The sequence below is a fragment of the Lactuca sativa genome, chromosome 4, assembly GCF_002870075.4.
Source record: "Lactuca sativa cultivar Salinas chromosome 4, Lsat_Salinas_v11, whole genome shotgun sequence".
Lineage (NCBI taxonomy): Eukaryota > Viridiplantae > Streptophyta > Magnoliopsida > Asterales > Asteraceae > Lactuca > Lactuca sativa.
The window spans coordinates 380,253,672-380,274,574 of NC_056626.2; the positions used below are offsets into that span (position 1 = coordinate 380,253,672).

General features: G+C 42.4%; 2 protein-coding genes across 2 annotated transcripts in view; both read right to left on the minus strand.

The window, feature by feature from the left end:
* LOC128133734 (uncharacterized) overlaps positions 1 to 19,303 on the minus strand; it is a gene marked incomplete at its 3' end in the record, with an annotated part of 159,695 nt that extends 140,392 nt beyond the window's left edge. Inside the window, exons 1-6 of the mRNA XM_052771265.1 lie at positions 19,281 to 19,303; positions 19,076 to 19,175; positions 18,792 to 18,994; positions 18,596 to 18,689; positions 11,023 to 11,185; positions 9,979 to 10,277 (exon numbers count right to left, since the gene is read on the minus strand). Of these exons, the coding sequence (XP_052627225.1) occupies positions 9,979 to 10,277; positions 11,023 to 11,185; positions 18,596 to 18,689; positions 18,792 to 18,994; positions 19,076 to 19,175; positions 19,281 to 19,303 (882 nt within the window). The remainder of the gene's footprint in view (positions 1 to 9,978; positions 10,278 to 11,022; positions 11,186 to 18,595; positions 18,690 to 18,791; positions 18,995 to 19,075; positions 19,176 to 19,280) is intronic.
* On the minus strand, positions 19,027 to 20,532 carry LOC111880963 (high mobility group B protein 3). Its single transcript, XM_023877373.3, has 7 exons — positions 20,486 to 20,532; positions 20,249 to 20,338; positions 20,101 to 20,158; positions 19,925 to 19,969; positions 19,706 to 19,786; positions 19,522 to 19,611; positions 19,027 to 19,413 (listed from the first exon to the last, which is right to left on the minus strand). Exons 1-7 carry the CDS (start codon positions 20,530 to 20,532, stop codon positions 19,396 to 19,398), a joined length of 429 nt encoding a protein of 142 aa, XP_023733141.2. The 3' UTR covers positions 19,027 to 19,395.
* Positions 20,533 to 20,903: the final 371 nt, after the last annotated feature.

The window sequence follows — 20,903 nt, forward strand, 5'->3', positions numbered from 1 at the left end:
TTCAGCTTTTGGAACGCTGTTTCTTGCTTTTCTCCCCAGCTAAAGGTTACACCCTTTTGGGTCAGAGTAGTAACAGGCTTAGCTATTCGAGAGAAATTTTGAATGAGTCTGCGATAATAGCCAGCAAGACCTAAGAATTGACGGATTTCTGTAGGTGTTTTGGGTGCTGACCGGTTTTCAATTGCCTTTATTTTGGATGGGTCAACGTGTATTCCTTCTGAACTGACCACGTGACCTAGGAAATCTACCTTCCAGATCCAAAATTCACAGTTTAAAAACTTCGCATAGAGCTTCTCAGATCTAAGAGTTTGTAATATTTGAAGAAGATGTTGACCATGTTCGTCTTTGCTTTTTGAGTAGATAAGGATATCGTCAATGAAGACTATAAAGAATTTGTCCAAGAATGGACGACACACTTTGTTCATTAGGTCCATGAACACTGCAGGTGCAATCGTCAATCCGAATGGCATCACTATAAACTTGTAATTACCATAACGAGTCCTGAACACGGTTTTGGGAACGTCTTCCTCCAAAATTTGTAACTGGTGATACCCGGATCTTAAGTCTGTCTTCGAGAAGTAGTTCGCCCCTTGAAGTTGGTCGAACAGATCGTCAATGCGAGGAAGAGGGTATCGATTCTTGATGGTAAGTTTAGTCAGCTCGCGGTAGTCTATACACATGCGGAATGATCTATCCTTCTTCTTTACGGACAAAACCGGTGCTCCCTAAGGTGAGAAGCTTCATCTTTTGAATCCTTTGCTTAGCAGTTCGTTAAGCTGGCTGGATAATTCCTGCATTTCAGAAGGTGCAAGACGATAGGGGATTTGGCTACAGGGGTAGCTCCAAGAATTAATTCGATTCGGAATTCGACTTGTCGTTCGGGAGGCACCCCTGGAAGATCATCGGGAAAGTTGCAGATGTAACACCGTAAATTTCAAAACAAAATTTTCAAATTTTATAAAGCGTAATTCCCTTAATACTCATAAAAATACCCATCATGTTTAAAATTTAATCCAAGTTATACAAAAATCCCAAGATCACATAATCATAAAATCCCATGCGTGTGTACTGATCAAGCTGGCGCCTTCCCACGGTCGTCACTAGTACTTGAAACAAATAACACCAAACATTGTAAGCACAAAGCTTAGTGAGTTCCCCAAAATACCACATATAACACATATTAGCCACTCGAGGCTATAACTCTGTGGGTCCGTGCACCCAAACTTTGTGAACCCTCAGGTTCTAACTCTGTAAACATGCACAACATAAATCACATAGAATAATGCAGTGCAACACATAACACATATATAGCATACAAACACAGTATCACATAACTCTAATTACCTACTCAAGGTAAAGTATAGTGAGAAGACTCACCTCGTGTATCTCACTAACTCGCAAATCTCGGAAATCACTCGTGCTCGATCCCTCGAGCTATAATCCTCCTATAACACAATATATATCTTGATTAAAACTTTCACAACTAAGGTTGATCTCCCCGATCAAGTCAACATTGGTCAACGGTCAACTTTGACCGGACTCGGCGAGTGCACCGAAGCGACTCGGCGAGTCTATACATGTTCACTGACTCCCTCGGATCCTCTCCTGGCACGTCGAGCACTTCCCTGACTCGACGAGTTCCACCTGGCATGACTCGCGGGGCCAGCACGACTCAACTCGCCGAGTCTCAAGAACAACTCGGCGAGTTCCAGCTTAACTCAGTCCACTAGTCAACCCTCTCCGACTCTCCCTGACTCACTAAGTCAACTCTTAACTCGGCAAGACCACTCGCAGAGTGGTTAAGGACAATCTTCATGCTACTCGCCGAGTCTGTTCTTCGGACTCGGCGAGTCTACACCATGTATGAACTCAAACTCACTCCCGAGGTCAGATCCGCTCCAAAAACCCATAGATCCAGTCCTTCCAAGCACATATACCACGTAAAGTTTCAATCTTGGTGCTCATGCAAAGGTCCAAAGGCCTTATTTGATGATGTGGTCCCTAGAATGCCATTCTAGGCTCATGGCCTCCATTAACACCCATAAAGCTCGAGGGAAAAGGGTCTCTGGACCTCTTTGGGTCCAGATCTAAAGTTCCAACACCAAAAAGAAGCTAATTACTCCATGGATCTTTCCACAAAGAAACCCTAACTCTAAGATTTACACCAAGGACAGAGATAGGAACGAATGGTTTCCTCAAATGAAGTCTCTGAGCTCAGAAATCACTAGATTAGCACCTCCTTTGGTCTCCTCTTGCCTTGATCCTCTTCTAGGAGCAAAAACACCCACAATTAGCCAAAAATCTTTCTCCTCTCTCTCACAAATCGCTCAAGGACTCTTTAGGGTTCTCTCTAGGGTTGGTGGCTGCAAATGACGGCCATAAGCCCTCTTAAATAGGTCTCATACCCCGGAAATTAGGGTTTCATTAAACACCATGGACTCGCCGAGTCCAGACGCGAACCCGCATCCAAACCGCGATCCTACTCGGCGAGTTTGAGCTCCAACTCGCCGAGTCCCCTCACAAATCACCAAAAAAATTACAAGAATAAATAATACCTGGAAATCGAGGCTGTTACAATTCTCCCCCACTAGAACTAGACTTCGCCCTCGAAGTCTCGCTCTGCAAATAACTTCGGATGCTGCTCACGCATCTCAGGCTCCAGCTCCCAGGTCATCTCGGACCCTTTTCGATGCTGCCACTGAACCAAAACCAAGGGTACCCCCTTGTTCCTCAGAACCTTGACTTTTCGATCTCTGATTGCCACTGGTCTCTCTGCATAATTCAGGCTCGCATCCACCTGAATATCCTCCAACGGAACCACTGCCGACTCATCGGCTATACACTTCCGCAGCTGCGACACATGGAAAGTGCCGTGAATCTGCCCCAACTTTGCTGGAAACTCGAAACGATAGGCTACCCGGCCTACCCTCGTGATCACTCGGAATGGAACAATAAATCGGGGCCCCAACTTGCCCCTCTTCCTGAATCGAATCACTCCTTTCCAAGGAGAGACCTTCAGGAGCACAAAGTCGCCGACCTGAAACTCAAGCTCGGACCGGCGTCTGTCCGCGTAACTCTTCTGACGACTCTTAGCGGTCAACAACCTCTGCCTGACCTGCTGGATTTGCTCTGTCGTCTGAAGCACTATCTCTGTACTGCCCATCACGCGTTGACCAACCTCTCCCCAACAAATGGGGGTCCTGCACCTCCTCCCATACAACAACTCAAAGGGCGGCATACCAATGCTCGAATGATGGCTGTTGTTGTAGGAAAACTCTGCCAAGGGCAAGTGCGTATCCCAACTTCCCCCGAAATCCAACACACATGCCCGAAGCAAGTCCTCGAGCGTCTGAATCATCCGCTCACTCTGCCCGTCCGTCTGGGGGTAATAGGCGGTACTAAAATGCAGCCTAGTACCCAACTCCTCATGAAACTTCTTCCAGAATCTGGAAGTGAAACGTACATCCCAGTCTGAGACAATCGAGATCGGCACCCCATGCTGAGATACCACTTCCCTCACGTACATCTCTGCTAACTTCTCTGCGGAAGAACTCTCGCTGATAGTAAGGAAGTGAGCGCTCTTCGTCAATTTGTCCATAATCACGCAAATTGCATCAACTCCCCTAGCAGTCCTTGGAAATTTGGTGATAAAATCCATGGTGATCTGTTCCCACTTCCATTCGGGAACCTCCAACGGCTGCAACTTCCCATGCGGTCTCTGGTGCTCGGTCTTAACCCTACGACAGATCAAGCACCTCTCAACAAACCACGCAACATTCCTCTTCATACAGGGCCACCAATACTCTTTCCTCAGGTCCAAATACATTTTAGTGGCTCCCGGATGGATCGAAAATTTCGACCGATGAGCGTCCTCAATCAAAATGGTACGTGTTCCTCCCACAAACGGCACCCAGATACGTCCCTGGAATGTCATAAGCCCCCGACCATCGGTAACGAACTCTGAAATCAATCCAAGAACTCGCTCTTTCTTCTGCATCTCGGGTTGCACAGCCTCGGCCTGTGCCCCTCGAATGGCGTCCAACACTGGAGCTATCACGGTCAATCTCAAACATACATCCCGCAGCGGGGTGCTCTCCGCCCTGCGGCTCAGTGCATCGGCTACCACATTAGCCTTGCCTGGGTGGTATAGGATCTCACAATCATAATCCTTGACCACATCTAACCACCTTCTCTGACGCATATTTAGGTTGGTCTAATCCATCAAATACTTCAAACTCTTATGGTCCGTGTATATCATACACCGAACCCCATACAGGTAGTGACGCCAAATCTTGAGAGCGAACACCACAGCCCCCAACTCTAGATCATGGGTGGGATATCTCGTCTCATGAGGCTTCAGTTGCCTCAATGCATATGCTATCACATGTCCTCTCTACATCAGCACCGCTCCCAACCCCAGATCGACGCATGACAGTATACCACAAAGTCCTCCATTCCCTCCGGGAGGGCTAACACCGAGGCCTCGCATAACCTTTGGTGAAGCGTCTCAAAGGAGGCCTGCTGCTCGGGGCCCCATGAAAAAGCGACACCTTTCCAGGTCAACCTGGTGAGTGGCACTGCGATCTTAGAGAAATCCTTGATAAATCTCCGATAATAACCGGCCAACCCTAGAAAACTTTTGATCTCGGAGGGTGACCTCGGCACCTCCCAACTCATCACCGCCTCAACTTTGGTCGGGTCGACCAATATCCCTTCCTGGTTAACGAGATGTCCCAGGAACTGGACCTCTCGCAACCAGAAATCACACTTGGAGAATTTGGCATAAAGCCTCTCCGATCTCAAAACTACGAGGATCTCTCTCAAATGTTCCTCATGCTGCTCTCTAGATCTCGAATATACCAAGATGTCGTCGATGAATACAATCACTGACCGATCCAACATCGGCCTGCACACTCGGTTCATGAGATCCATGAACACTGTCGGGGCATTGGTAAGCCTAAAGGGCATCACCACAAACTCATAATGCCCATAACGCATCCTGAACGCGATCTTCTGGATGTCCTCATCTCGCACCCTCACCTGATGATATCCCGACCTCTAATCGATCTTGGAGAACTAAGATGCTCCCTACAACTGATCGAACAAATTGTCGATCCTCGGCAACGGGTAACGGTTCTTGACCGTCAACTTGTTCAACTCCCGGTAATACATACACATCCGGTGTGAGCCATCCTTTTTCTTGACAAACAGGATAGGCGCTCCCCATGGTGAGCTGCTCGGCCGAATAAATCCCTTCCCCAGCAGCTCCTGAAGCTGCGAGGATAATTCTTGCATCTCTGGAGGTGCAAGACGATAAGGCACCTTGGCGATAGGTGCGGCCCCCGGAACCAAATAGATACTGAACTCTACTTGCCTCACGGGAGGCACACTCGGAAACTCCTCTGGAAAGACATCCGGGAACTCACGCACTATCGGAACCTCCTCCACTGGACTCGGCCTCTCGGAATCAACCTGCGTATCTGACACGTACGCCACAAAACCCTTACAGCCCTGTTGTAGACACTGCCTCACCCTAGCGGCCGAACAAAACGCTGATCCAGAACAGGTACCCTCGCCGTACACCATAAGAACTCCCCCACTAGGGTCTCGTATGGTCACCAGCTATCGCTCGCAGTCGATAACCGCACCAAATCTGCTCAACCAGTCCATGCCCACAATGACACAGACATCACCCGTCACAATAGGAACCAAATCAATTGGGAACTCAACACCGAAAATCTCGAATACACACCCACGGATCACCTCCGTGGCATATATCATTTTCTCGTCAGCTATGGAAACCCTCAGAGGCCAACTCAGCGCCTCGCGACTAACACTGATATGCTGACTAAAAGCCAAAGATACAAAAGACCGACTCGCACCTGAGTCAAATAACACCAAGGCAGGTACAGAATTCACAAGAAAAGTACCTACGCATAACATAATATAAGCATAATATCTCAACATCAAAATAAATACACGAAAGAATACATACCAGCCATTACATCGGGCGCTGCGTGGACCTCCTCCGCAGTCAACTGAAAGGCTCTCCCTCGTGCCCTCAGCGCCTCGACCTTCACTGGCCGAACCTCGGTAGCTCTGATGGCGGCAGGAGCAGATCCCTGAGGTGCTCCCTGAGCTGATCCCCGCAACTGCGTACACTCTGCCTTCCGGTGTCCGGTCTGATTGCAGTGAAAACACACTGCAAACCCCTTGGGGCAGTCCTTGGCCATATGCCCTTCCTTGCCACACTTGTAGCAAGACCCAGCTCTACAAACTCCATCATGACCCTTGCCGCACTTTACATAAGTGCGGCCCTTCTGGCTCCCAAATTTGGGATCAGCGGGCTTGGCCCACTTGGCTGCCGGCTAGGACTATGCCAGTCGCCGATCCCTCCCCTGAAACTCAGCCTCCTCCCTAGCCTGAGTCTCTAGCTCAATCTCCCTCTTCCGGGCATTTGCCTGAAGCTCGGCAAATGTCCGGTATGAGGAGTTCGCCACGAATTCCCTAATGTCTCGCCTCAAGATACTCAGATATCGGCTCATACGTGCCTGCTCCGTAGACACGTGCTCAGGGCAGAACATCGCCCTCTCATGGAACATCCTGGTAATCACCGTAACAGACTCAGTACCCTGCTTGAGGGTCAGAAACTCCTGGGCCAAACGCTCCCTCTCTACATGGGAAACATACTCGTCTCGGAACATGGCAGTGAACCTCTCCCAAGTCACTTCCGCAAGCTCAGCAGGCGTAAAGTGCGCCGTCACAAACTTCCGCTAGTCCTTCGCTCCCAAGAGAAGCTAGTTCAGCGTGAACCGAACTCTCAAATGCTTAGGAGATGAGCAAGTGAAGAAACACCCCTCTATATCCGAAATCCATCTCATAGTTGCCACAGGGTCCTGGGTCCCATCAAACTCTGGTGGTTTTGTGTTGCTGAACTCTCGGAACAGCAACACATCACCACCCTGCGGCCTCGCAGCAGCAACAGCTGCGGTGGCCACTGCAATAGCAGCCTCAGAAAGAGCAGCATAACGCTCGTCGAAAGTCTCAATCAGCGTGATCTTAATAGACCTGAATATCTCTGGTATCTCTACCCTGATGGCCGCAGCCACCTCCTCGTGGATGATCTGACGGATCTACTCATCACTAGCCCCACTGCTCTTTGGCATATGACGTGTCGTCACCATGATCAACCTCTGAAATACAATATACGATAACTTAGAATCCAATCGAGCATACTCACACTCGACAACTCTTCCCTCCTTGATCCTAGGCATTCCGAAGGTTCTTATCTGAACTGTAGACCGCTCCGGTGTTTTCAATAGTACGGGCCCAATACTATTGTCCGCACCGTTTTAGTATACACCCCAAATCTTCCTCTTCGGACTCCAAGTCCCAAGTACTCTATCACTCTCTAACAGATCTCTCATAAGCTCCTCGCTGCTACCTATTCACTCTCAGGCATCTCATAGCAGCTCACCTTCCCCTAGGCTAAGGCATCAAAAATCAAGGCACTCTAGTCCTAATAGGAATACCTAGCCTGCTCTAGCAAGAAAAATACATCATATCAATCTCATAAACATATAATATAAGGGTATTTTGGGAAATCACCGTTCGGGCGCTGACTGATCATACACACGTTTCTGCTCTGAGTTTCTCTAAAAATCTTTAACTTCTTTTATAAAATTTGGTTCTCTTTTGAAAATATTTTCCAAATCCTCAGTTTGATTTCAAATACCCCCGAAGGTGTACCTGAATCCCTCAAACCAAGGCTCTGATACCTACTTGTAACACCGTAAATTTCAAAACAAAATTTTCAAATTTTATAAAGCATAATTCCCTTAATACTCATAAAAACACCCATCATGTTTAAAATTTAATCCAAGTTATACAAAAATCCCAAGATCACATAATCATAAAATCCCATGCGTGTGTACTGATCAAGCCGGCCCCTTCCCACGGTCGTCACTAGTACCTGAAACAAATAACACCAAACACTGTAAGCACAAAGCTTAGTGAGTTCCCCAAAATACCACATATAACACATATTAGCCACTCGAGGCTATAACTCTATGGGTCCGTGCACCCAAACTCTATGAACCCTCAGGTTCTAACTCTGTAAAAACGCACAACATAAATCACATAGAATAATGCAGTGCAACACATAACACATATATAGCATACAAACACTGTATCGCATAACTCTGATTACCTACTCAAGGTAAAGTATAGTGAGAAGACTCACCTCGTGTATCTCGCTAACTTGCAAATCCCGGAAATCACTCGTGCTCGATCCCTCGAGCTATAATCCTCCTATAACACAATATATATCTCTGATTAACACTTTCACAACTAAGGTTGACTTCTCCTATCAAGTCAACATTGGTCAACGCTGGTCAACGGTCAACTTTGACTGGACTCGGCGAGTGCACCGAAGCGACTCGGCGAGTCTATACATGTTCACTGACTCCCTCAAATCCTCTCCTGGCACGTCGAGTACTTCCCTGACTCGACAAGTTCCACCTGGCATGAATCACGGGGCCACCACGACTCAACTCGCCGAGTCTCAAGAACAACTCGGCGAGTTCCAGCTTGACTCAGTCCACTAGTCAACCCTCTCCGACTCTCCCTGACTCACTGAGTCAACCCTTAACTTGGCAAGACCACTCGCAGAGTGATTAAGGACAATCTTCATGCTACTCGCCGAGTCTGTTCTTCGGACTCGGCGAGTCTACACCATGCATGAACTCAAACTCACTCCTGAGGTCAGATCCGCTCCAAAAACCCATAGATTCAGTTCTTCCAAGCACATATACCACGAAAAGTTTCAATCTTGGTGCTCATGCAAAGGTCCAAAGGCCTTATTTGATGATGTGGTCCCTAGAATGCCATTATAGGCTCATGGCCTCCATTAACACCTATAAAGCTCGAGGGAAAATGGTCTCTGGACCTCTTTGGGTCCTGATCTAAAGTTCCAACACCAAAAAGAGGCCAATTACTCCATGGATCTTTCCACAAAGAAACCCTAACTCTAAGATTTACACCAAGGACTGAGATAGGAACGAATGGTTACCTCAAATGAAGTCTCTGAGCTCAGAAATCACTAGATTAGCACCTCCTTTGGTCTCCTCTTTCCTTGATCCTCTTCTAGGAGTCAAAACACTCACAATTAGCCAAAAATCTTTCTCCGCTCTCTCACAAATCGCTTAAGGACTCTTTAGGGTTCTCTCTGGGGTTGGTGGCTGCAAATGACGGCCATAAGCCCTCTTAAATAGGTCTCATATCCCGTAAATTAGGGTTTCATTAAACAGCATGGACTCGCCGAGTCCACCTTTTGGACTCGCCGAGTCCAGACGCGAACCCGCGTCCAAACCGCGATCCTACTCGGCGAGTTTGAGCTCCAACTCGCCGAGTCCCCTCACAAATCACCAAAAAAATTACAAGAATAAATAATAACTGGAAATCTGGGCTGTTACAACGGACCTTGGGAATGCTCACGATGTCTTTCACTTCTTGCTTTTTGTCTACCACGTGAGCTAAGAATGCATAGTGTTCCTTGCGAAGGTATTTTTGTGCCTTAATGCAAGAAATGATCTGAAGGTTCGTTTCGGGTTTGTCGCCGTAAATAACAAGAGTTTCGTTTGTTGGAAAGTTCAAACAAATAGCTCTTTCATAGCATAGGATGTCAGCATGGTTGGGGCACAACCAATCCAAGCCTATTATGATGTCAAAACTTTTGATAAAGACCGGCATAAGGTCTATTGAGAAAGACAAGTCATTTAAGGTAAGGGTACATCCTATGTATATATCATTGGTGGACTCAGATTTCCCGTTAGCCATTTCTACTGTGAAAGTTTCATTTAGTGGTTGGGAGTTTTGATTTAGTAGATGTTTAAAGTTATGGCTCACGAAGCTTCTCTCAGCACCACAATCAAAAAGAATGCATGCATAAGTATTGTTGAGAAGGAACGTACCCGTGACCACTGTAGGGTCTGCCACCACTTCTTCGTGAACCAATGCTAGAATTCTCCCAACCCCACCGGCATTTCCAGCTTTTGGACAATCTCTCTTGAAATGCCTCACATCATTGCATTGGTAGCATGCTTGACCTACTCCGACGGCAAGTACTTGGTTAAGGGGTTGAGGTGGTGTTCTACAGAATCGGGCAGTATGCCCTTTCCTGTTACAGTTATGGCACTGCATCTCTGGGCAATTTCCAGTGTAGTGAAAATTGCACTTGTTGCATTTAGAGAGGCTACCAGCATACGGTTTAATTGGTGCTGGGTTATTAAGGGCAACAAAAGGCACAATAGTAGGTATGGTAGCAGGTATAGTAGTAGCATGGACTGCCACTATTTGTTGCTTCTTTGAAGGTTCCAGAGGAGATTTTCCCTTCCTTTTGTTCCAACCCTTCTTCTTGCTGTTGTTGTTGTTCTCCCTAGGTTGTTCTGGGGCAGTAACCACAGAGTTTTGATGATTTCCGTGGTCAATAAGTGACTGTGCAGTTCCTTGGCACTGCCAAAGGTAACATGCCTAGATGCAATGACACTTTCCTATATCTGAGGCGACAGTCCCCAAATATACCTTTCAATCTTTTTGCTCTCTAAAGCAACCATTTCCGGACACAGAATCGCAAAGTCACAGAACCGATTTGTGTAAGTTGTTATGTCTACACCGGCCAAGGTAAGACCCGAGAGTTCTTGTTCTAGTTTCTGAATTTTCCCTCACGGGCAGTATTCCCGCATCAACATGGTTTTTAGGTTCTCCCAGCTTATAGTATTAGCCACTATCAAAGTCAGTGATTTAACATGGCCATTCCACCATGTTAGGGCCCTATCTGAGAAAGTACAGGCAACAAATTTAACTTTGCTACCCTCTGGACATGAGCAAATTTTAAAGATTGCTTCTGTCTTCTCGATCCACTACCTTAAAACCATCACTCCTCCAGTTCCATTAAAGGTCCTGAGTTTGGCATTCGAGAAGTCTTTATAAGTGCACTCTCGCGATGGTTAGATGGATATGCACCAGCTCCCGACCCACTAGCACCAGGAACATTGATATGAGATAAGGCAGCTGTGACTACTGCTTGGAACATAGCAACATCGAATTGAGGGGGTGGTGGTGGAGGTGGCGTCGGCGCTTCACTTTCATTGTTACGTCTTCGATTTCTACGAGGAGGTATCTTTTTCTATAAAAGTCAATAGATAAAAAGATAGTGAGATATCAAGAATGAATATGAATTTGACATCTCTGAACTTAAACACTTAATTCAACAAGAATCTTGTAAAGAATTGAAAATGGATGTCCACTTCAAGTACAAGTTGCAACAGGATAGTATAAAATGAAGTGGTTATTTTTCAAAGAGTATGAAAATACATGTCGATTGTATTGGTATATTAAGTATATGTAATTTGAATACTTGACCCTAAAGCAGGTCTTTAATAAACCACAATATTGCAAAAGTATCGACATCAAACCGGCTGTAACAACCTGAAATTCAGGTTCCAAGTTGTAATATTGAGTCATTTGTGTTGAGTGTTAAGTTGGTGAGTACGCTGGGCGTACAAGGAGTACGCTGCGTGTACTTGCGAGCTTATCTTGTACGCGGATTTCATCCGGGTACGCTGGGCGTACCTAAGGTTACGCCGGGCGTAACCGGCCCAGATTCAAAACCGTAATATGACCTGAGGGCTATAAAAGGCATGAGATGGTCTTGTCCCTCAGCCACCATCTTTCATAAAGAAACCCTAAGAGAGCATTTCCTTCGTTTTTAGCTTGAGTGTGAGTGTTCTAAGCTCCAAAGTGCCATTTCAAGGTGGTGAAAGAGAAGAGGAGACCATTGTGGAGGCTAGAAGTTGGTGGACAAGTGTGGATCTAAGGAATACATAGGTTGGAGCTTCTTCCTGCAGTAAAAAGTTTAGATCTTGCCTTGTAGTTTATATGGTGTACTCTGTTACACCACAAAACCGAGAACAGCGAAATCGTTCTGGGGCGGAGGACGTCATGTAATGTATCACAATAGATGTAAAGTAGTAAACAACCAACTGCATCATCCATTGCATTAATAGTATAATTTTGATTACAAGTGTGGTCTTTCATAGTATAAGACAACATGATAACTAATCAAAATAAAAGAGGAGTCTTGATTTCTCCGTCTTTACAAAACCTGGTCGTCGTACCTGTCTATTTGTGACCTGAGATTACAAGTTATTTTGAAAGCGAGTATCATCAATAAAGCTGGTGAATTAATAAGTATTAATGTGTCTTTGATTTGTAAAAACTGTGAAGTAAAGACTTGTAAATCTTTTGAAAAAGTTGTAAAATGTTTGTAAGTAATTGTAAACGTTGGAAAACCCTAGGAAATCCTATATTTCCTACTAGTATAAAAGTAGTCTTCTACTAAGACCCGAATGTTTTGAAAGTAGTCTTTTACCAAGACCAGGCTGTTTTGAAAGTACGCATCACTTGAAAATATGACGGTTTTTCCCTGTTTAACTATTATTATAAAACTATAAATGTAATAATATACTAACTTATGTTGTATCCTTTGGTACTAAGAGATACACGGCGTGGAAACTCGCCGTAAACGGATCAACCGTAGACATCCGGAGATGTGCATTTACCTCTGTTGCTAACAGCCGGGTTTAGGAATAGTTAGTCCCTTAAGTATACCTGTAATGGTATCAACCGTAGACATCCATAGATGTGTCATTATCCTCTATAGCTAACAATGGCTATAGGAATGGTTAGTCCCACAAAGTATCCTTTGGTACTAGGATATAAAGTCCAATCTATCTCGTCGATTATGTGATTGTATCACAAGGTAATGATAAGAAGGAGAACTATATAACAGTATCTACACATATAATATGTAATAGTAACTCATCATATATCATCTACGTAACCGTACTCATCTAAGCGTATCTATGTAAACGTATTCATGTAAGAGGAATCTCTGTAAGAGTATCCCTTCATATAACATGTAGTAAAGACTCATGAATGAACTGAATCTGGTGTAATTTCTTGTAATAAGAATAATGTTTTGTATCCCTAAACTATTCCTATAATAGTTTAGTAGAATGTAATTGATGAGTGTCCAAGTAGGTTTATACACCCTTGCTACCCAAGAGTGTCGGAATTGAACTGACTGATGGAACATTTATGTCTATATATGTACACATGATATATAACAAATATTTAAACGACCTTCGGACAGGTACCCAATATCCCACCAGACCACATCCAAATCGAGGAAAAGGAAACAGGGTGTATAGCCTTCCTAAGTCTTTTAAACATTATTTATATAACTATACATATAGAGGCATGCAATTTATAATATAAAAGCATAAAAGAAGTTTTGTAAAACCTTTGAAAAGTTTAATAAATAAGAATTTTTGACTTGATGTCAGTTTATAAAACGATTCGAAAACAGTTGACAAGACAGTTTAAGTGTAAGAAAACCTTTGTTTGATGCACAACTATAACAAATTCAAAAGGGAAACATACAGTTTGGAAGACAGTTTCTAAAAGTGTTTTAACATGTAAAAACGTTTGAGAAACCTATTTGAAGTACTCTGATTGCTTAAACGGCTAAAAGTGTAGTAAGTCCAATTGTATGTTACTTATAAATTACATGTGATTGATTTCATAACCAAAAAGTATAACAAAGATTTATGTCTTTCACACGGGGATAACCGTGTGTTTACTTGCATTCCCCCCCCCCCTTAAAAGTGTATAAAAAAACATTTATAACGCATTTGAAAGTGTAGATTTTAGGGGTATGAACTCACTTGATTGAAGTGGTTGATTTGAAGTAGTCGAGAGAAGAATCGAGCAGAACTTCGACAGGAAGAGTTGAAAACGCGGGAAAATCTCGGGACTCTCGGGAATCTCGGGAATCTTGGGAACACAAAACCTTCCTTCACGACTTGAAGGTGAAACTGGGGCTTTGGGAGGGTCTCGAGGGCTTAAACGCAGAGTTTCGGCATGAGAAAGAAGGGAACTGAGCAATGGAACTCGGAGCCCTTGAAATCTATTTATAGGGGCGTTTCTAGGGTGTGCCACATCGTGGCAAGGGCTGGCCACATCGTGGGGAGTCAAAATTATCCTCTTCCATTGATTTGACACCCTCAATCACTTGCCGGGTCGCGACAAGCTTGTGCCACGTTGTGGCAAGCCTGACAGCCTCGAATTTCGGGCCTCGAACTTGTAAAATCCGTAACTTTCGCGTACGAGCTCCGTTTTTAACGTTCTTTATATGCACACATAGCTGAAAATATGATCTACAACTCTCGTTTAGACTTCATCGGCAAATTTTGAATTTATTTTTAATTATTTATTTATAACGGGCCAGGACACGAAAAGTCCGTTAAAATTCCATAACTTCTTCATCCGATGTGCGTTTTCATCAGACTTTTTGCCGTTGCGCTACTATTATTGAGACCTTCGGTTCTCATTTAGGTTGTCTTGGCCAAAAGTCTCTCGATCTCTATTTCGAGTTTTTAGCTGCCTACTGCTATATCTGAATCTTGGAAAAATCATAACTTCCTCATACGAAGTCAGATTTGGACGTTCTTTTTATGTACGTTCATGGTTTAATGTTATATACAACTTTCATTTGCATACTTAAGGCTAAAAACTATTGTATCCAAACTTTGCGTTTTTCGTTTAATTGGTGTTGCCGGTTTTGTCGGAAATCTTACAATGGTCATAACTTCTTTGTTATAACTCAGATTTTTGTGTTCTTTATATGTATGAAAACCTTGTTACGATTCCTACTACTTGATTTAACCCAAATAAGATTTTATGAAAGTTGTATTTTGACCTAAATTTGACTGGTTTTACATTACATTGTCTCTAAATATCGGGTTGTCACATCATCCCCCCGTTAGAGAGAATTTCGTCCTGAAATTAGAGTTTAAGCAGAATTGATAAATATGCTACGGATAGAAGTTTTATTTGTCTCTTGTGTTCTTGAGTGAACTCAGGTCCTCGCTTGGCATTCTAGCGAACCTTTCACTATCGGGATACGACTTTGCTTCTTTCGTTTGACTTCAATGGTATGATAACTCTTCTTTATCGAATGTGTGCTGAGTGTTTTTCTGTTCTGTGAGAGTATTACACCTTGTACCCTACAAGTAGTGTCTCCAGATCTTCAGAGCAATTACCATTGCTCCTGACTCAAGATCATGTGTTGTATAGTTAACTTCTTGCGTCTTAAGTTGTCTTGAGGTATAGGCAGTGGCCTTTCCTCTTGCATAAGAACACAACCAAGTCCTTGGTTGGATGCATCGCATTACACCACAAAATCTTCTATCCCCTTTTGGGAGGGATAATTCCGGTGCGGTGCACCAGGCTTACTTTAGCGTTTGGAGCACTCTTTCTTGTTTACAGACAAGTATGGTGCTCCTCAAGGTGGGAAACTTGGCCTAAAGAATCCTCTTCTGTGGAGTTCGTTAAGCTGTTTGGGAAGTTCCAGTATCATAGTTGGAGTTAGACGATAAGGTGATTTGGCTACTGGGGTAGCCCTTGTAACTAAGTTGATTCTGAACTCAAATTGACGTTGTGGTGGTAATCCCGGTAGTTCTTCTGGAAAGGTGTTGAGAAAGTCGCGTACTTTGGGATGTTCTGAATGTCCTTCACTTCTTGACTCGTATCGACAATGTGTGTAAGGAGTGTGTAATATTCCCTTCGTAAGCACTTTTGAGCTTAAATACACGAAATGATGCGAAGGTTCATACTTGATTTGTCTCCATAAATAACAAGAGATTCTTTGAAAGGGAGGTTAAGATCAACTGCTTTATCAAAGCACCTGATTTCGGCTCGATGTAGACTTTGTTGGATAAGGTGTCTAACTCCATAACTATTTCGGGTGTGTACTTGACCCGACCCGGCATGGTCCATTTGGGTTGCATGGCACCATGCAATTGGATAGACTAAATGAGAGAAATAACACTTGGAGATTATTAATATATTATAAGTTCTAATATATTAATAATATTATTATTTAATTAGTTTGATCAAAGAATTAATTTGGAATTAATTAAGTGATCAAAGGATAACTATTTAAATATATGGGTTGATTATGTAAATCATACATATCTTGTATAGTGGGCTAAGAGGCTCCATGGATTATCAAGTTGGGTTCTACCCATAGGATGCTCCATGGGAGTTACAAACCCATGGGTCATGGAAATGAAGAGTCATGACACATTAGGGTTTACATGGTGTAACCCTAGATGTGTCAACACTATATAAGGATCCCATTCTCCACCAAAATCGGTTAGACATAAGAAACTAGAGGGCTTGGCCGATTTTAAGAAGTGTGTATTATCTCAAAGGTCTTTCCAAGAGCATTTGGTGTTGTGTGAAGCATTTGAGGCATCACACTTGGGGTGCTAGGCTCACAAGGTTTCAAGGAACATAAGCTACAACAAGGTAAGTTATTCTATCTTTCATTCAAGTTAAATTGTTCCCCATGTATGCTAGATAGGAATATAACCTTGGAAATTCAACTTTGCATGATAATTAGACAAACATAGATCCAAGGTTATTAGGGTTGCATGTACACTTAGGAAGTGTTAGAATGCTCAAAACCCATCAGACATAACCAACTCCTACTAATTATGATGTCAAAACCTTAGGGGTGGATTAGATGTCGTGAAGATCTAAAAGAAAGTATGACTACTCATGAATTAGGGAAAAGGATAGGTATTTCTAAGTTTATTTTCACAGAAGCACGATCACTCGCAGTCTTGGGCAGTCTCCGTCCTGAAGTTCATAGTAGAACCCATACCAGGTTCCTCAATCACAGTCTCGGTTATACGAGTCGTGTATAATTAAGATTGAAACTGTGGGTCTTTGGATTGAACTTGACATATTGCACGAGTGGTACTTCGGGGAGGTTTGCTGAGGTTTCTTTGGAAAGGGTAAGAAACATGAGGTACTCCACGCATGAGTACTTCAGAGTTTTGAAGTGATAGATTCGTTAGAAAGCTGAGTTCGGAGAAAGAGATTTACACATGAAACTGGTATTGTGAGGATCAAATAGACTCTGATCGTATGATAAAATCGGAATCACTTGGAAATAAAGGCACTAGATTCGATCATAAAGGCGTTATAGACAAAACACAACAGTGCAACTTTTTAACAGAGTTACAGTACTTTAGAGTAACTGCAGGAAAACTGCTGCAAACAAAGTATACTACAAAAGGGCAAGTATACGCAGCATGAGGGTCCCTTACCTGACGGGATCTCGCAAAAGATAAGACTCAAGTTGCACTAGTTTTAAACATGTTTTAAAACTACATACATTATACTGACGACTGGAAGTGAACCTATACTATAGTAGGGTCCTTCGTTGCCTCTTTCCATTATGAGGTCAAACTCCTTCGGATTCCCCATCGTTCTCCGCTGTTGGACAGTCCCTCTTGAGGTGTCCCATTACGCCACATAGATGGCATATTCGAGAGATTTCGACATTGGTGGTTGAAGTAATGTGTTGGATCCGAGTCTTGCAGTAACGGACGGTGTGTCCCTTTTTAGTGCAGTTTAAGCACTACACACTACTAGAAAAAAGGCCTTTTACGACGCTCATTGCGCATCGTAAAACGCTCAGACGACGCACAAATGCGCGTCAAGGAAGGCCCTGTCATAACGAGAGACGACGCGCTTTTGCGTGTTGTCTATAGACGACGCGCATTTACGACGTGCATTTATGACGCGCATTTACGACGCGCGGTTATGACTCGCAATGCGTATCAAGGAAGGCCCTGTCATAAAAGAAGATGACACGCATTCACCTGTCGTAACCTTACGACGCGCGTGTTTATGACATGCAACGCGTATCAAGGAAGCCCCAGTCAAGAAAGGCCATGTCATAAATGAAGATGACACACATTTTTGCGTATCATAATTTTAAATGTTCTAAAAAATATTTTTATATTTATTAATTTTTAAATTACATTTGCATTTAATGTCTCATAACAGAAATAAAATATCATATACAGAAAATACAATCCATTGCATAAAATTTAATGTACATTGCTAACATGGATTATACATTCCTATAAAACTAACAAATAATCATCCAAATCTGTTTCTTCCTTTAAAAGCTCAACCTTCAAATTGTAGTTCACAATTGAATTCAAATCCTTACTTATATACAACCAAACACAGAAATTATTCGGAATTGAATTCCAATTCTTGATAAATCCTACAAACCAAAGGCCCCCTAAAGTTGATATGTAACAAGTGTATACCTTCTAGGAATCCAAGGACCTAACCAAGCATCTCTGCTGTCCAAAAGTATCCTTAAGTAGGAGCTTTCTTCATATTTGGAAGACTCTCTGTTCCCCAAATCCAACATATAAGGCCAAACACACATAAATATTCTTACCTGAAGGTACTTGTGCATATTTAAATAAGTTGTGGGTGATCATTCTTGTATGCTTTTGGATCGGAAAGTGATTGATAATCTATCAATATTCTACTGATGAATATGTCCATAGAAGCTTTCACATCAGGCAACTTGGTCATCATCGTTCTAGATCAACTCGTTTGAGAGATCAAAAACACGTGTCTTAACGGGACCACTAACACTCTTTCCAGCATGCTTGACAACACCTTTTAGGGCGACCAATATTGCCTCACGAACCCCACCATCTGATGCAAGTAGGTTAGATAGAAGACCCCTAACTAGGGGATCGACTTGAACGAACACTCATGCAAATTGATGAGAATGCCCTTGTAAGTCGAATAATCAACAAAAGACAGTAGTATAAAACAAGTCTTACCTTGGGTTGTCCTGCAAGAATTTGACAAAGGTGGTTTGTGGCTGTAGGAGAAAAGGTTTAAGTGCCATCCCACCTTTTGCTATTATGATGGTCAAAGTTGACAAAATAGAACTCTTCACTTGCCATGGGAATCGATCGCCTATAATTCGGATCAGAGGTCTGGAATCATCATAAAATAGACAACACAAGTCGAGCAAAAAAAACTAAAAAGGAAAAATAGAATTAAAATAAAAGACTCTTATGCATAAATGGTAGGATCTTGATATGTGTCTAGCCTAGCTAACAGTTCCGTAAACATAAACATGAACACAGAAAAGAACAAAAGTCACAGGTGAAAATTCTACAAAATTGAAAATAATTTTGACTCTGATGATCAAACAACTCCTAAATAATAAATAAATAAATAAAAATAAATAAAATAAAACTAAAAAAACGATATTACAAAATTTAATTTGGAAAAACTAGAACATCTTATCAAACCAAAGTTACATTTCCTTTTTCCTGTGCACCATAAAAGCCAAATCTATTCTAATCAGTAACATGAAACTACAAAGCAGGTAACTTATCAAACCATCAACACCGAATCAACTTCCACTTTCTTGATTCAGTCATCATCTTCCTCCTACAAAACACAAATTAAAACCACATTTAGTTTCATTTGTTAAAAAAGATTAATCATATACTAAAAAAAATAAGTATCAATATCATTATGTTTTATAAAAAAACATACATCATCACTTTCATCCTCATCTGCTTCATCATTGACTTCAGACTTAGATTTGTCAGAATCCTCATCATCATCATCATTACCACCTCCAGCCTATTTACATGGCAGCAAACTCAAAGTCAATGAATCAAAACAACAATATTAAAATGATAAGCATATGAATTCTAAGTTTAAACAAAGATTTTACAAGTTTTTTGTTGTAGGTGTCCAAGTTGTTCTCATATTCCTTCTTTCTTTTGTCAGCTTTGGCTTGAAAATGTGCCTTTTCCTACATTCACATCATCCAAAAAACAGAGGTAAATAACTAAATACTACATCATTTTTTTAAAAATTTTTAAGAAGTTGATGAGCATTATGATTTTGCCTCAAAAACTAAACATAGTAATGTAATGTAAGTGCTACTTACAGAGTCGGACATTGACTTCCATTTTGCCCCACCAACTTTACCAACCTGATAATTATACACAAGTGAAATCCAAATCAAAATCTAAAAACACAAGCTCAACTCAATCTAGATACAGAATACTTGAAACAAAGCTTAAGAAGTTTCGATCACAAAAGGCAAAAAGGAAGATCACTTACAGTAGCAACAGATTTGTTGTCAGGGTGATCTTCCTTGAACTGCTTTCTAAAGTCCTCCCTTTATAACATTAACAAGAGGAAAAATATTTAAACTTTGGAAATGGAAGTAAAACATGAAGGTAGTGATAAACGAAGAACAACTACTAACATGAACACAAAGAAGGCGCTAGCGGGTCTCTTGGGTTTATTGGGATCCTTAGCTACTTTCCCCTTGGCTGCAGTCTTCTTTACAGACAACCTAAAATTACAACAAACAATTGTTAAAAAGTACCGAAATCATGATCCTGAGGAAGAACAAAAACCTAATTTCATTGAAGATGAAAAAAAATACAACATTAAACCCTAGCAGATGGTATGTTTGAAACATAGTTAGATTAAATCATACTTGGTATCGGCTTTCCTCGTAGCACCGCTTGATTTGCCTCCTTTCATCGTTTGATCTTGAATGAAACAACCGAAACAACAAACTGGGTCAAAAATCGAAGCGAAAATGGTTGTAAATGAAAAAAATTAGAGTCGACATCGAGGAAAAAGAGGAAGAAAACATACCTAGTTAGCAAAAAATCTAGGGTTAGGGTTTGATTCGTTTGTGATTGGGGGATACTAGGGTAAGGAAATCGACTTATAAATGGCTTCGATACGTCGGCAATATAACTATTTGGGTGGGAAGATTTTCATTCCAAGAGGGCTTGATTATGTTTATGATTTTGGGCCAATTTTTGATAAAATAATGGGGCTTCATTGGTGGCGGTGGTGAACCAGAGAGAAGATGAGGGGTGGTGGGTGCCTAGGTTGTTGTTGAT

Bases quoted from the DNA above. Each gene is read 5' to 3' on its own strand.
- LOC111880963 (XM_023877373.3), bottom strand. From the start codon at position 20,532: ATGAAAGGAGGCAAATCAAGCGGTGCTACGAGGAAAGCCGATACCAA. The intron at 19,970-20,100 runs GTAAGTGATCTT...TATAATTATCAG, and splicing joins ACAACAAATCTGTTGCTACT to GTTGGTAAAGTTGGTGGGGC. The intron at 19,612-19,705 runs GTAAAATCTTTG...CCATGTAAATAG, and splicing joins ACACCTACAACAAAAAACTT to GCTGGAGGTGGTAATGATGA.